This window comes from Harmonia axyridis, chromosome 3, assembly GCF_914767665.1.
Source record: "Harmonia axyridis chromosome 3, icHarAxyr1.1, whole genome shotgun sequence".
Taxonomy (NCBI): domain Eukaryota; kingdom Metazoa; phylum Arthropoda; class Insecta; order Coleoptera; family Coccinellidae; genus Harmonia; species Harmonia axyridis.
Window position 1 is genome coordinate 39725369 of NC_059503.1, and position 16653 is coordinate 39742021.

The following is a 16653-nucleotide window of genomic DNA, read 5'->3' on the forward strand; positions in this document are numbered from 1 at the left end:
CGTAAATTTCAAAATTTAGAAACGGAATCAAGCGAAAAATTCCGAGAGGGGACGAAAAGTTTCACTAAGATAATGGAGAGTATACTCCTCTAACGTTATTGTAACCTGACACCGCCTAGGCAATCTTGAAATTAAGTTCTGAAATTGTTGCTGCCAGACTTTTTGTAAAGAGTCTATTTCTAATATAAAATTGATTTTGACCATGAGTAAATTCTTGATTCTCTTAATTGATATTTCTTGTTTGTATATGGGCCGGCATCCTTTGTATCTGACAGAGTGTGGGCCCCTGCAGTTAATGCATTTCGGCGATAGGTCACTTGAATCATATACCTATATGTCTTTCTTCCTTTCCTTCTTTTTATATCTGTCCACTCTTTCGAAAATATCCTGGAAATGATTTTGGAATTGACATAAACAACTAATTGATCAGATCAAATGCAAGAAAAATATCATATCAGACGTTTTTAAGAAGTGATAGTTTTATACTATACTTTATGTGAAATTTAGGAAGATATTCTTATTTCACTAAGTAAAATTAAAAAAAAAACTATCAAATCGATCGCCCAGAAAAGAATAGTTTCAGAAGGGTTGGATATAAAAGAACTTATTTGAATAAAACAAAATAACAGGTCTCATATCGTTTTAATCCAAACAATGAGAGTAGCTATATTCACTGCCTAAAAATATCAATGTCTTAAGAATAAAGACGAATACATTATTGTTGCCATGAAATCAAGTTCTCAATATAAAATATTCAAGATTGTTTGATCGAGCATTGCCTATCATACTCTTCTTCATTCAAAGCTAACGGTTTCATGATTGCTTTAAATTTCTCGTAATCACAGTTCTGTTCACAGCCATCAATTGTTAACAATTCAGCATCACCCGACTTCTTATAAAAAAAATTAACATAGTATTTATTATCCGCAGTCCTCTTCAATTCGAAAATGACCATCCCAGCGTACGGTACCATTTCGGTCTGTGGTCTCTTCAAAGTATTGAGGATGCTAAAGACATTTGTGTCGTGTGCAGATAACGCTGAGAATTTGGGAACTTTGGTACCATTTATTCGGGCTTCAAACTGTTCCAGAATGCGATCGAAAACTTGTCCGACCCCAAACTTTGCCGCTTCCATATTAGGAGTGTCATACTGAAACCGTATAATAGCTTGCTCTCTCAACATTTCTGGATATACGGAATGGGTCCATTCTGGTAGGGTGTAGTTTGCTTCGTCTTCTACGAGTAGGGTATCGTAGAGATCGCTGGCGCCAATGAAGTCCTTTATCTGAAGTCCTGTTTTTGCTGTCAAATAAGCGTAGAGTTTACTATTGACAGTGTGTATTTTCTGGTAATAGTCAGTATTCAGTAGTTCGTCGAGCTGTCTTTGGTACTCGGGGCATGGTTTTTGTAAGGCTAACATCCCATCCATTTTGTTTGGTATAGTGTGGATGGGTATGGGTTGCCAATTGAGTTCGTGGTTCCATACTTGATCGCCCACTGGTGGAAACAACCCGGCAAGGTTAGAGGCTGCAGACATAAGACATCTATCGAAGTTGGATGACCTTATGTGGAATTCTTCCGCCAAATACTCTGTGCTCAAAAAAGGAGTGTACCTTTGACGAATCCATTTTCCAAGCCGATAGTGATGATTTTTACCTACCTGAAATAAGTAATGATCAATAAAAATACTATATATACAGGGTAAATGTTACAATATTGAGGAATTCTAGAGGAATCAAAGGAATATTTTTTATGTCGATGAAAATAAAATCTCCTCAGCTCCGTTGATGAGATGCAGAGTTATGAAATTCAGAGGAAATTCGTAACTCAATTGAATGACAAAGTGTAACTATGAAATTTTAAAGATCAACTTGAAAGAATTCTCTATACTCTTCCAAGAAATGATCTAAGTAGAACAATGTAAGTATATTCCGTTCAGGAATTATTGATATCCCAGGCGGCTGTGGAAAAATAAAATTGCATTCATTTTGGTGTGCCTTCTCCATTCTATCGGTTGGAATAAAAAACAAATTTCAATTTGTTTCCAAAACGTTGGCCGGAAGGAGTTTGTGAGATTCCTGAGATTTGCTTCTTATTTTAACTAATTGTATCCATTTTTAATGCCTATAGATTTGTTAATTTTGGTATTTCTCCCAGAACTGTTAGAAAGAAAAATAAGACAAGTCATTACAGCCTAGAATCTTAGTGGAAGAACACCTGTGCAATATGATTTCACCTTTAATGAATCATCGAATGACTTTTTTGTTACAAAAATCAAAAGCCACGAATATAGCATTCAACCAAAAGCATCGGGATTTCAATAAATTCGGACAATATCAGGTACATAAAATTAATTGATGACAAATTTAAAACAGTTGATCAAAGGAAAATTTTTTTCAATAAACAAAAAAATATAATAAATGGAGTACGACTTCATGGTAAAAAAAAAGGATATTTGCAACAAAATGTGCAATTCATTTATCTGGATTGAACTTGGATATTTAAAAATGTGAGTCTTATTCAACGGTGGACTCTAGGAAGAAATAACAAAAGGTTTGCAAGTATATTCAAGGATAAAGGTAGAAGGAACATTATTTTGAATGCTGGAAAAATTGATGGATCTTAACATGGATGTTTTGACAGTGGTGTTCATAAGGATTACCATAAATCTAACAATGGAGAATGATTCCATAATTGGTTTGTTGAATCACTACCTTCTCTGCAGATAATTGGTATATGTAATGTGTGCCAGCTCCAATGATGAATTTACAAAATTCTTTTGAGAATGACCGACGCTAGGATTTTTGAGGAATAGTGACAAAAATGGTTGGACAGATAATCAACAAAGCTGTTATCAAGCTTTATGAATAATATCTGTCGAGAAAGTCTTGAAAATTAAATGATGAAAATTTTCTATGAAAAAAAAAATAAAAAATCAAAGATAACATATTGACATAACCACAGTTTGCTTCAAATACTATTGCTGAAATATTAATTCGAAGAAAGCATTTCTTTTAAATGTAACACCTGTGATGTCAATAAGTATAACTTTTTTTGGGATCACTGAACAATAAGGAGAAAAATAAGCTAGCTAAATAGTATTATAGCTTCGATACAGTCAGTTCTTTTCTGTCACTTCAGTAACCACAAAATTAAGGAGAAAAATCTTATGGCAATCAAGTATAAAAGAATACGTGTCAGAATAGAAGCCTTCCAAAATTTCCCTCCTACAAAACAAAAACCAATAATCTTGAAGTTATTCGCCATATTTTACCAAAACTTCACGAGACTCTGTCCTTTCACCCTCAGTTCATTTCAACTAAAAAGAAAAATATAGATTCGATAGACAGAACAAAAATTCTCCACCACGGTCCTACAATTCAAAAATAATTCAATGAACGCTGAGCATGAAATGACTATATTGTATTTTTTTCAGTCCATCAATGCTACTAGAGGTTATTGAAGCCCCTGAATGAAATGGTAGTCCCAGAATGTATTCTATCCTTGAGCTGATTGAATGATTACTTATAACTTGTTATGAGAGTACTTACGTTCGTCAACTCTCCATAGGGAACTGGCCAAAAAGATTCGTTCTTATATGGATCTGTAGGGTAGGAACTGATGATTGCTCGCTCTCCATGCCTGAATAACTAAAAGTTGAGATTTTAATTATAGTCCTTTCAAGATTAATTAAAAAAAAAATAGAATGAACTACTTTTGTTTCGACTGTTATTGAAACTTCGTAAAACAAGAATGTTATAAAATATGGAAAAAATTTGGATTAAAATATTCTCAGCAAATATTGAAATATCTTTTTTTTACTTGAAGTAGTTTCCTTGAAATATAAATGTCAAAAATTATGAATGGAACGAAAAAAATATCATCCGCCAAAGCTTTTACGAAAGCATTGGGCTATTTTATAGTATTTGTTAATAAGAATATTAAAAAAATTGCATTCTTCGGAGCATCAATCAACACAGCTAATCATAGCTGTAAAAACAAGATTTCATTTTGTGTTCACTATGATTCAGATAATTTTTTAATATTTTCAATAAATATTTTTCCACTGCGAAAAAACTTCGAAATGAGAACTTTTCGACAAAAAATAATACATATATGTATTTGATCATTACTGGTTTTCATTTCAATCAGATCGATATGTTCTCCAATTATTGAGAATATTTCCCTCCTGTCAAAAATTCTATATAAATGGAATGCAATTATCGAAAATTACAGCGAATATTTCCCTCCTGTCAAAAATTCTATGTATATGGAGAACCATTGTCGAAAATTACAGCGAATATTTCCCTTCTGTCAAAAATTCTATGTATATGGAGAACAATTATCGAAAACTACAGCGATAATTGCATTGTAGGAAGCGAAACAGCACTGCGATAATTGTTCTATTCATAGATGCATAGTTTCTATTCATATTACATAGTTCGAATCTATGACAATTCCATTCTACATCAGTTTGACAAGTGATGTAACAGTTTATTCGGGAAATATTCCCCCGAATTACACTCAGGCATCAAAATGAAACTGCATTCGGTCATTTTCGGTGGAGGGCTCTTTCTCCAAAAATGAAAATGAACTCATGCAGTTTTTATGACAACACGCTGTCATGCAAAATTATCGGTAATTTCGATGCACTTGTACAATTACTTACGAATATTTCCCTCCTGTCAAAAATTCTATGTAATTGGAATACAATTATCGAAAATTACAGTGAGAATTGCATTGTAGGAAGCGAAATAGCACTGCGATAATTGTTCTGTTCATAGATGCATAGTTTCTATGCATGTTACACAGTTCGAATCTATGGCATCTATGCAATCTATGTCACTTTAACAAGTTGACAGTTTATTCGGGAAATATTCTCCCGAAGTACACTCGTGCATCAAAATGACCGGCTAATTTCGCATTCCAGCGTGTTTTCTTTGAAAAATTGCATTCGGTCATTTTCATTTTTGGAGAAAAATCCTCCAAAAATGAAAATGAACTCATGCAGTTTTCATGACAACAAGCTGTCATGCAAAATTATCGGTAATTTTGATGCACTTTGGCAATTACTTACGAATACAATATTTTATATGGGTATAACTCCGGAATTAAACGACAAATTTCGTCTAGTAACGGACTCAACCTTGATATTCAGATCCCGAACCTACATATACTGAAAATATCAAGTAACACTCCACATTCTGTTCAGGAGTTAAGGTAAACTCGGCGGACAGCCGGTTGGACTGGACTGGAGGATAGAATCTCTTTTGACCTCGGATTGTTCATCAGTGTGCTTCGAACTGAATTATTTGAAAATACTCTCCGCTAAAAATTCAAAAATTACACATTATTGATCAAAATAATAGCCCGCCGTTTCCATATTGCAAGTACACAAAAATATTCTGTCGATATGATGAGAAAATGAAAGAATACCGGGTGTAACAGGATCATGGTACAACCCCCTATCTCCGTTAATTTTGAAGGTAATAGATTGAAATTTGGGGTATCCCATATACATAATAAGCACCACTTTTTGATCTACAAATGATTTTTTTTTCATTTCCTGTTTCGCCGGGAGTGATACCAACTTTCGATTTTTAAATGGAACACCCTCTATATTATTACATTGTTGAAATCTGCATAATTTTCTGAATCCAATGATACCACAAGTGACATTTCAAACGACAAAATTTTTTATAATTGAATTTTTAGTTTTCCATTTAAGTGTGCCATGATGGTTTCGATTTATTTCAATTGACCCGTCTAATACTAGAAAAATCGAAATCCCGTCAGAGATACTTTTTTGCGTTTTTTTATGAGCAAATGAAGTTCATCGTAATCGTTTTTGGGGTAAAACTCAATTTTTTTCAAATGGAACCATATTGGTACCGTGGTACTATTTATAAATGACGTTTGAAATGTGACTTATGCGGTATCATTGGATTCAGAAAATTATGCAGATTTCAAAAATGTAATAATATACAGGGTGTTCCATTTAAAAATCGAAAGTTGGCATCACTTCCGGCGAAATAGTTTCATAATACTCAACCATTTTTTTTTTAGTTCTAATTTGTGAATACTGCTGTGGGTATATCCTGTTTTTTCTCGAATAAATAAATGAATAAAGATATCTGTCATCCGCTTGAAATAGAGTTTATCAGGCCACCCTTTTCAAAAAATAAAAAACAATTGAGTACCGAGGAACCATTGTTAAATGCTAAAATAGCAGCTGATCGAGTACATATTGAAAGAGTCATTCAGCATATTAAGATATTCAAAATTTTAGGATGTGAATTGCAGTGATCTCTTGTGGAGAAAGTAAAAGATATATTCACAATTGCTTGTGCTCTAACCAATTCAATATTTGCAGAACATAGATTTTTAAGGAATTGGATTATTTAAAAATAATGATATACAGCATTCCCCAATTAGTAAACAGCAAATGGACAAGTTGTTCATAAATTGATTTTTCAAAAAAATTATTCATAATGGAAAATTAAAGAATCATTCTGAATTTTAAATTTTGAATTCTTCAAAACCAAGGTACCTTTACCTGATATTGGGAAAATTCCTTATTTGGACAAGTACTATGTAATTCTATAAATTTTTTTTCAGGGCATACTGATGATACTTTTCTATCACATTTTATGAAATTATTCAATTGAATTTTCATTAGTCCAGCCATAATATAATTGGATGAATAGGTTCCAATATGATTAGATTTAAGTAGCATAGTTATATAAATTCATTTTTAGAAACATCTTATGTAAATTGAGTTATCTCTCAACCCAGATACGCCTACCGTATTTTAAAACAGACACATATCAAAAGTCGAAAAATATGTATCTTGCGCTACTTTTTCATAAATGGCGACAGTTTTACTGCTTTTGTGACTTAACTGGCATATCTATTCCTTTTGTTTATTTTCGTCTGTGTCAGTTAATCCAGTAATACCCAACGTTGCCGAGAACGTTGCACTTCATCCGAAAGAATTTTTTATCCAATATCATTCAGGAGAATAAAAATGTTATATTACCTACTTATTGTATAGATGGGTGGCTGATGAAGAAGAAGAAGATGATTTTATAGATAATACAAAAAATGATTTTAGATTTCACATAGTAATTCTTTTTCCTACTGTCTGTTATAACATAAACCATTTTTTGTAGTATAGAGCAAAAAAAAAATGAAAAAAAACGCCGTTAAAAAAGTGTTATTATTAACTAAAAACCATCAAAATTAAAAGTTATTTGAAATATAAACAAAAAAAAGTTTCAGGCATATCTGGGTTAATAAATTAAAAAAAATTAACATGTGACTTTCTGTAGTATCTATTCCTGAAAATATTCAGTACATTAGCATTTGTTATACAAAGGAATCTCATAGTTTCTCATATGTATTAAAAATAACTCAAATTCGGCGGTATATTTAAAATAATTTCAGACAAAAAAAATATATATGTAAGCATTGATTTCAATGGATGTGGCACTATAAGCTTTCTCATCCTTCGCACCTGAAACAAAAGCCCTTCACATTAAGTCACTTACGGTCTTGTGACAATATTATCTATCCAAAAAATCTAATTTGTGCACGCGCAGAGCACTGTATAATCAAACAGCCAAAATTCCTAAGCATTATTCAACGTTCCAACCTCAGAACCCATATTTCCCGAAACTCCATCTAAATTGGATGGAAACGAACGTGTAATATTGAAGTCAATTTACAAAGTTAGTACTAAAAAAGTTTCAGGAAATTGAACATTGGTGTAGTAATATATGAACAGTGAGAAGAGGACAAAAGTTTTTGATATTATTTTATGTTTTTTCCCTTCATAGATATGAAACATTTGTTAAAACCTATTTGTATGAAACTATGAGTTCAGGAAGTCATCATTTATTTTGTATGTGCAGGTGGGTGTGATTGCAATCGGGAATTTATGCTGACTGTTGAATTATGTATCTTTTTTAATTGTCATGTAGTGATCTTGATCTATAAATCCAGTATTGCATTTCTAAATTTGTTCACTAACCTACCACAGTAATTGCGATAAGGAAAGTCGTATTTCAGAGCTGAATAAGCTAGATGCACATGGTCTTTATGTGGTTGGGTAATATATTCTTTCGTCTACATTCCAACAGGAATATTTTCCTATTAGTTAGCTATGCCATTCTTCTGGTCCTGGCATGGTCTTGATGACGTCAACGGCTGTTTTTTTAAATGGGAAAGTATGTCATGTGACACTTCAATTTGAAGGTCCTTCAATTACCTACTCAATGGTACAAATCATTGTAAGATCCATTTATACAGGGTGGATGGAAAAATATTTATTTGTAGTAGTCTCATAGTTTCTCATTGTAATAGATAATACACTATCTACTATTATTATCATTAAAATTGAAATCAATAGTCGAACGCAGGATTTTCAACGACAATAAAATTAAAAATTAAAAATTGTTCGTATACACAACATCAAACCAAATTTTTTGTTCATTTTTATTTGCAACATGCAGCGGTCCGAATAACAAACATTCAAGATTCAAATCAATTCAATTTCGAAATGAGATAAACAGAACAAGAACGAATCGTAGTTTCAATTACGATTGGCTAAAACGGGAACCCAAAAAGAAGTTTGCAATTTATTCAATGCAAAGTATCCAAACCGAAAACAACTCCTTTACCAATCAACTTTCAGTAAAATTGAGAAGAAATTTAGAGAAACGGGTTGTGTCAAAGATCATCCTAAAATTGGTAGAAATGATGCACTGGATAACTTTACATAAAGCGAAGCTACAACCTTACAAGGTACATCTGGTGTAAGAGCTGATGGAAGACGACTTTGACAGGAGGATAGAATTCTGCGAGACTTTGATGAATATGAACAATATAAATGCCGATTTTTTAGGCAATGTACTTTTCTTTTGAATGGTCACGTAAATCGTCCAACTTATCGAAACTGGTCAAGAAAGAATCCGCGTTGGATGGAGGAGTGCCAAACTCAGTATCCAGAAAAGATAAATGTCTGGGCTGGAATTATAAACAACCAAATAATAGGACCCTACTTTTTTGAAGGAACCCTAAATGGACACAGATACTTACAATTTCTTCAGGAATTCTTATTACCAGAGCTAAATAGACTATTTTCAGGTAGAAATGATTTATGGTTTCAACAAGATGGGGTGCCCACACATTTTGCTGGTGACGTACGAGCCTATTTAGATAATGAGTTCCCAAATAGGTGGATAGGGAGGAGGGGATCAATCGAATGGCCCCCAAAGTCCCCAGACTTGACTCCGCTGGACTTTTTTCTATGGAAGTATCTGAAAAGCAAAGTGTACTAAAATCGACCGGATAATTTAGATCAGCTGAAGGAGCGCATCCAATATGCCATGTCACAAATAACTCCTGACGTCTTGATTGATGTTGAAGAAGAGGTAATGGCCCTTCTTTCACATTACATTATTGCAGAAGGGCATCAGTTTGAGAATTTATTGTTATTTCAATATCCATGATCAATAATAGTACTGTAATGAAAGAAAATAAGAGAATACAAAAATTGGGGATTTCTATCCACTCTGTATGAATGAACCTTACATGATTTGTACCATTGAGTAGGTAATTAAAGGGCCTTCAAATTGAGGTGTCATATGACATTTGAAAAAACAGCCAATTACGTCATCAAGACCATACCAATGACGTCATATCCCTCGTATGAATGTCAAAAATTGAATAATCAGAAATATAAATTGACATGTTTCAGCATTTCTCACAAAATTTATTTTTTGTGAAAAAATGAATTCATTCCATACATTTGCACCATACTGTATATAATCATACATACAACATATCTATGGTCTCCAAAATAAAAGCATTAATGAAAGAGCGCTCAAAACCTCCTGATACCAATTATCTGTTTTTCTATTTTTTCAATGTAAATAATCTCTTTAATAGAAATAAAAGCATTATTTGAAGATATCTTCATACAACGATAGAAGGTTATAAGAGTCATACTCAAGGATGTTTTGGCATATTCAAATCAGGTTTTTAAAACGAATAGCTTCACTTTCTGAAATGGTACTTAATTAAATATGCGTTAAAAACAGGCTCCTTTTGATCAGGCAGATCAAATTATCAGCAAATCATGAAGAAGTCAAACAAAGAAAAAATTATTAAAAATTATTAATTTATCTTTCTTTACTTCAATTTGGAATCCAAGGATATCTGATTCGATAAGCGAATATAAAATTTACCTTCTATAATTCATAGATAAATAAATTTGAATGATGACTGACCACTTCCACACCTTCATAATCATGATCAAATTAATTATTGAACACCTCATTGATAACAATTCGATTACATATTATAATAATTTAATTCGAAAACATTTCATCTTATTTCATTCAAGATGATTTCACATTTTCGTATGGAATACTCGTATGTTGAATCCATAGACCTTCATTCTATTGCACATCTCAAAAAGCAAATTGTAGATCATAAGATGACGATAAAATGAAAATACAATATTCCTCTCTCTTACTATCTCATTCACGTGTCTTGTACATTAACATGACCTAGGAAATGAATAAAGCTTATCATCATATTGGTTATTGAAAATTTTTTTCCAGAGGATAAGCTTAATTGAAGAACGTGCTGACTACAGCACGGAAAACTAGATAAAGCTCGAAATTACCTCGAACAATTTTCTTATGAGCATTGGCAGGAATGATAGCAATCATTCTTTTATAGTGAGTACTATGTTGCAACTACGTTTCAGGATGAACTTGAATTTATGGGCATTCGAGCTGACCTGACTGCATAGGTTGTTCAAGAAGTACGATGAATCTTGGTGTTATGTTTTCATTGCGAAATCTTCCTCAAGAAGTTGAAATTATGAATTATGAAATCATTGATTATTTGGTTTCGAAATTTATTGAAACCATAAGATGTCAAATTAACAGCGAACTGATGTGGCCCATTTATTGAGAATATCGATTGTTATATAACATTTATCCTCAAATATATAGAATCGCATTCATAACTTCTCAAATTTTAGTTTTCAAGCTTAGAAATTCGATACAATAATAACTTTTTCCTAAATCTGTGCTATAAACAATTTTGCAAATCCAAACACATAATGACCTTACTTCATTGAATTTTACTCGATTAGTATGAGGAACTATTTAATCAGGCAAGGTATTCTCCATGCAAGATTATGCTTAGAAAAAATGAACCATGCAAAGTACTTGCAAACGCTTTTCAGCATAAAATTTCTTCATATGAGGCAAATAATTTCATTACGGATGTAAATTCATATTAAAGGTAATCAAAATTTCAAAATATTCCAATTCTGCTACAATGCTTTATTTATCAATCATTGGATAATTGATAATGATTTTCCAATATTCATTGACACATACGTCTATCAGAAGGAAGGAAAATCAGTCCTTGCATGTAGGTAGGTGTTTAGATTTATCAACCTCTATACAAAAATAATCGAAGTTATTAGAAATACCTCAATTAGGTACTCATAACTTTGGCTGGTGTGAATTTCAAATTGCGCGCTACAGAATAACTATGTCTCATATGAAATATAATAATAAAAACAGTAGAGACTTTAGTTAAGAATAAATATTATGTTTCGACATCTCAATCCTTTTTTGGATATACAGGGTGTTTCATTGGGAAACGGAAATACTTCACAGGTGCATAGTGACACCAAGGCGGTTTTGGAGACACCCCATTTATTGGGTCTTACTGTCTTCGTACAACAACAAAAAACAAACAAAAAATTATGAATCGTTTGAATCTTCGATACAACACCCTGTACATCGGAATTTTGAAAATCTGTTTTAATATTCGAAAACACCACTAAAAACTAAACTGAGACGTTTACTTCAAATTTTCGCGCAGACAGTTTTACTACACAAATTTTCAACGTAAAAGTGAAGAGAGATTCATACCTTGAAATTTTAAGTTTCTATATTTTTCCGTTAGCTAGATCAGGTATTCACGACGAAACGGAAGCAAGGACATAATGAATTAAACCATGGATTGACATTGTTGAATCGAACCTTATCGTTTGAGGCCATTATTGGCACGAAATTCTAAATATACAGACATCGTGATCGAATGATATAGCGCTCTCTTCGGGAACAAGCGATCAAAAATTAATATATTCTGAAATATTTATAAATTCTGAAATTGCAGATATTGTGACTTAACCAGTTCTAGAGCAGTAAGTGTGAAATAATATATTCGATCAAATGTGACATTTCATGTAAAGGTGCAAGAAACATTATTATCATTTGAGAATTTTCAATTCATACCATGAGAATGAGAAACAAAGTAGCGAGACAGTCTGATGGATGTGAGTTTGAATATTTTCAAACGAATTCCCAATTGTTGGTTGAGTTGTTAGAACGTAGCAAGGTCAAGTTTGTTCCTTTATTTATTTTTTATAGCTACAATTGTTTCTTATAAGTGATTACACAATTTCATAGTCTCTTCTGACATGCAAGAATGACATATGAGATACCTCACGTAAAATAGTAATTCAATTCTGTCCGGCCGTCCTTCCGCCGTAAACATGATAACTGTCGCGCGGAAAAATCTAGAAACTTGAAATTTTTAGGGTAGATTGAGAATGCTACTCCGAAACTATAAATTCGGTTGAGATGCAAGCTCGGAACAATTTCAAGCTATTGAAGAAAAATAACAAAAAAAAAATAATATTTTAGTGTCAGTTCATTAAATCGAATATAGCAAAATAATTGCAAGTCTCCTTCGAAATTTAATGAAAAACTCTCAACTAAAAGGGTCGAAATGAAATTTGACATGTGAATCAAACAAAAAAAAATAAGCTTCTTGTAAAATATTGTGGTGATCGACTTAAACGAACAAAACAACAATTCCATAAAATATTTTTACCATTATATATTATTATTATTAATTATAATATACCTACTCTTCACGCAGGCAGTAGCTACCACCAGAATAGACTGATTATTTTATTATATTTATTTATTATTTGCATATGACTTATTTTTGAACAAGCCAAATAATATTCTCTTAATAATTGCAATTTTCAAGGAGGTGGGTTATAAATTTCTTTTCCTATTACAATTATGCTCTCTTCTGACAATACTTGCAATCATCAAAATGGGTCAGTAATTTTTTTTAATCTTGAACATTCGGAAATAGTTACAAATTTAGCCATGTAAGAGTAGGTTAAAAAATATTTCTGACATCTGACGAATCGATGACACAACCATGCCTGCCAGAACGGAACATTTTTTAACGTACAATATTAAATCATTATTCAAATTTTTTCTAGTGTTTGTAGGGAATGGGTTAGTCAGATGAAACTTTACGTCTTAGAGCGTTATATTAAGTTGTGATCTGTCGTTTCTGAGATCTATTTCAGCTCATTTTTGTTTCTACAATAAATTTCAAACGAATGAACGATTTGATCGGTAGGTGGAAGTTTTATGAAATCCACCATTAGACGAATAGAGAATAGTGTCAGCAACTCTATGGTACGATCAGCTGCTGTGAAAAAATTAAATAAAAGGTAAACTTTGATTCGTAGGGGAACATTTTATACATTTCATTATACTTAATCAATTTGTATCAATACTATGAGCGTTACGTCAGCAACCCCTTAGACCTTAAATGACGAAAAGGGGTTGAGTGAAAACTCTTCAAAAATGACTTTTTGTGTTAGTACCTACTTAGGAAAAATTTAAAAAAACATGTAAAATGGTTACGATTGCAATGTAGCATGAAAAATATTTCTTGAAAAAATGTTATATAGAAGACTTGAAAATGATGTTCATTATTTCATTTTGAAATTCGGCCTTACGTTTTGAAAAACTTCAATTTCCCTGCATATGCCTACTTTCAATTCTTCGATATTATGTGCCTTTGGGCTATGTTTTATACACAACCGATTTTGAACCAGAGGCAAAAATACAAAAGTGTCATCTGAGGACCGTGATGGTCATTCAATCAGCCATCCTCCACCCATCTATTTTTCTACTCCACTCTACTCTTTTTTCATTTTTCGAAAGTGCTAACAATAAAAGTTGAGCGGATGGCATTTTTGAAGAGGCAATCGAATTACCTTTACAACAATATCCCCCTACGAACCAAAGTTTACCCCTTTTTGCATTTTTGTAATTTTGCATGGGAACCGAGATATTAAATGTAGCAAATTTTATTGGTTCGATAAACGAGTCGAAATGTCGCTGATAGAATAGAGAATAGTGCGTATATATTTATGTTCCTTGGACAGATAGGTACTAGTGATTTTATAAATTCATTTGATACGACAATCATTGCGGCTTACAAATAAGGTATAATACCCCTATCCTAAAATAAAATACCAATTTTTGACGCATTAAATATCGCCTAATTAGTCTTAGTTATAGTGAGATGTCCTTCAGTCAGATCAGATCAGATCCTTCAATTCGGTCTTAATTCCAAAATTTTTATTTCAATAATAAGTAATTGAAAAAATACCAATGCGATTTGACTCAAATCAAGAAATAAGATGTCAGAAAGTGAAACCTAAATTTGTGCTGAGTTTTGTTGTGGTCTTATCTTGGGATAATTAAAAAAAGTATTTTGAAAAATGTCATTGTCCATCCATTAGATTTCAATGAATTATAATGTTATCCAAAAATTAATTTCAAATAAGTTATCATTCGAATTTTAGACTTAAAGAAACTACTATGTAGCGAATTGATTTTTATTTATATTAAAAAAACTGAAAATAGAATAACCGTTATTTGGTTATAAAAGTTTAATGAGTCTTCTTGATGAAGGATATTTAATATAAATCAAATAATTTGACAACTTTGTGTCTTTCTTTTGGTTGATTATTAAATTTGTCATTTTTAGAATTGGAATATATTCCAAGACAAAAATAAACTGAATATATCATACAGATATATTATTGTGGAGGATTAGACACAAAGTTGTCAAATTATTTGACCGTTATTTGGTTTTGATTCGAATGAATTTCTAGCGAGTGAAGTATGATCAATCAAAAAAACTTATATTTTATAACAAAAGGAAAATTAAACCTTTGGAGCTAGTATTTTTAATATTTATGAGTTATTTGTTTCATCAAGAAAATTGTTTCTACAAAGTAGTTGAAAGTAACTCTAAATTCTATGTTTTCATGGCACATAATCACATATAATTAAGCAGAAATTTACTTCTTCGTTATAAAAGAGCGCTTCGAAGGTTTATCCAATATCTCGTGAAAAAATCACATGAATATGGTATTGAAAAATCACCTCTATGCTTCTGACTCAGTAATATTAACATTTTTTAATTGTTTTTGTTTCAAATTATATTGTTATTCTTTGTGTTAATACGAAACTTTTGAAAGCATTCTGAAATGAGCTGATTTGGTAGTCTCAGAGCGGAACATATGCGACCTTAAGATACGCTCACGGCTATTTGGCAGTTTATTACAACAATCATTCAAAAATATGTACATATATTTCAGACTGATAACAGAAAATATTCATGGTAATCTAGTCAGAAAATGACACGAAAATAAAAATTAATTAATTCATGTATAAGTTGTTACTCACGTTATTATTTTATTTTGAATTTAACGTTTTCGAATATTGACAATTGAATTAATTTACTTTTAATTAACTTTCCTGTTAATATACGACAACATTCAAAGAAACAACAATTAAAAATGAGTAATGTCATTTTTCGAGTAAGAATTTACTTACCACTGTAACTGCCACCAATTCTTCAGCTAACGTCAGTTGCTTCACCAAGACGCAACCCAACAACCAAACACCTATTGATGATATCATTGTCATCGAAACACTAAACTTATAATGATTCAAGTGAGCGCGTCCAAGTTGTCTGCTTTATGCGCTCAACTAACTCAGTCTGAGTGTTCTTTTCAACAACTCGAAAATATCATGGTCAATGACAAAGTTGTTCTTATCGACCACAATGTTGTCAGCAAAGATTTTAATTGAGGATATTAATTCTGGATCATCATCCGGCCCACCTCAATATTTTGCAGGTGAAACGGATGTCCCCAACCAATTTCCTGACTCGTTTACACCACGAAATAGGTTTTAGTGATATGAAGTGAAAGGGCTGAATTTTAAAAGTATGTTGAATAGTGAAGTACAGTTTGATCTAGTACAACACTAAATGAAGTAGCAATAGTTCATCATTGAAATTAACAAATGAAATAAACTGAATCTTGTTACATGGCTTTATACAAAACGAATTCAAATTATCAATCATGTAGGAAAATTTGAGGAAAACGATGAGACTTGTTTGAATAGGCGAAATTAGAAATGAAACTCGCTCTGCTCGCCGAAGGGGCTCCGCCCCTTGGACCCCGTCACTATGCCGGTAGATCCTTCACTGGGTATCCCTCTAGAAAATAAAAGATTTTTTTCGGAAACCTTGTATCGTTAGCTGATTTCAGACGATTCACTCGGTATACTATGCTGATTCTAGGGTGGAATTCTATATGATTTTTTTTCCTAGAACATACCGTTTGGCCCTTGCTCACATGAAAATATTTGATGCAAATAACTTTCCATGACGACAAATCAAGGGCGGTCCTAGCCTTAAATTTTGAGGGGGTTCGCCGTTATG

At 32.2% G+C, this 16653-nt stretch overlaps 1 protein-coding gene across 1 annotated transcript; it reads right to left on the reverse strand.

Moving 5' to 3' along the window:
• Positions 1 to 626: 626 nt before the first annotated feature.
• On the reverse strand, positions 627 to 15939 carry LOC123675018 (prostatic acid phosphatase-like). The gene is made up of 3 exons (XM_045610241.1): positions 15759 to 15939; positions 3552 to 3650; positions 627 to 1660 (listed from the first exon to the last, which is right to left on the reverse strand). The coding sequence occupies exons 1-3, from the start codon at positions 15849 to 15851 to the stop codon at positions 755 to 757; spliced, it is 1098 nt and encodes a 365-aa protein (XP_045466197.1). The 5' UTR covers positions 15852 to 15939; the 3' UTR covers positions 627 to 754.
• Between the last annotated feature and the right edge of the window lie 714 nt (positions 15940 to 16653).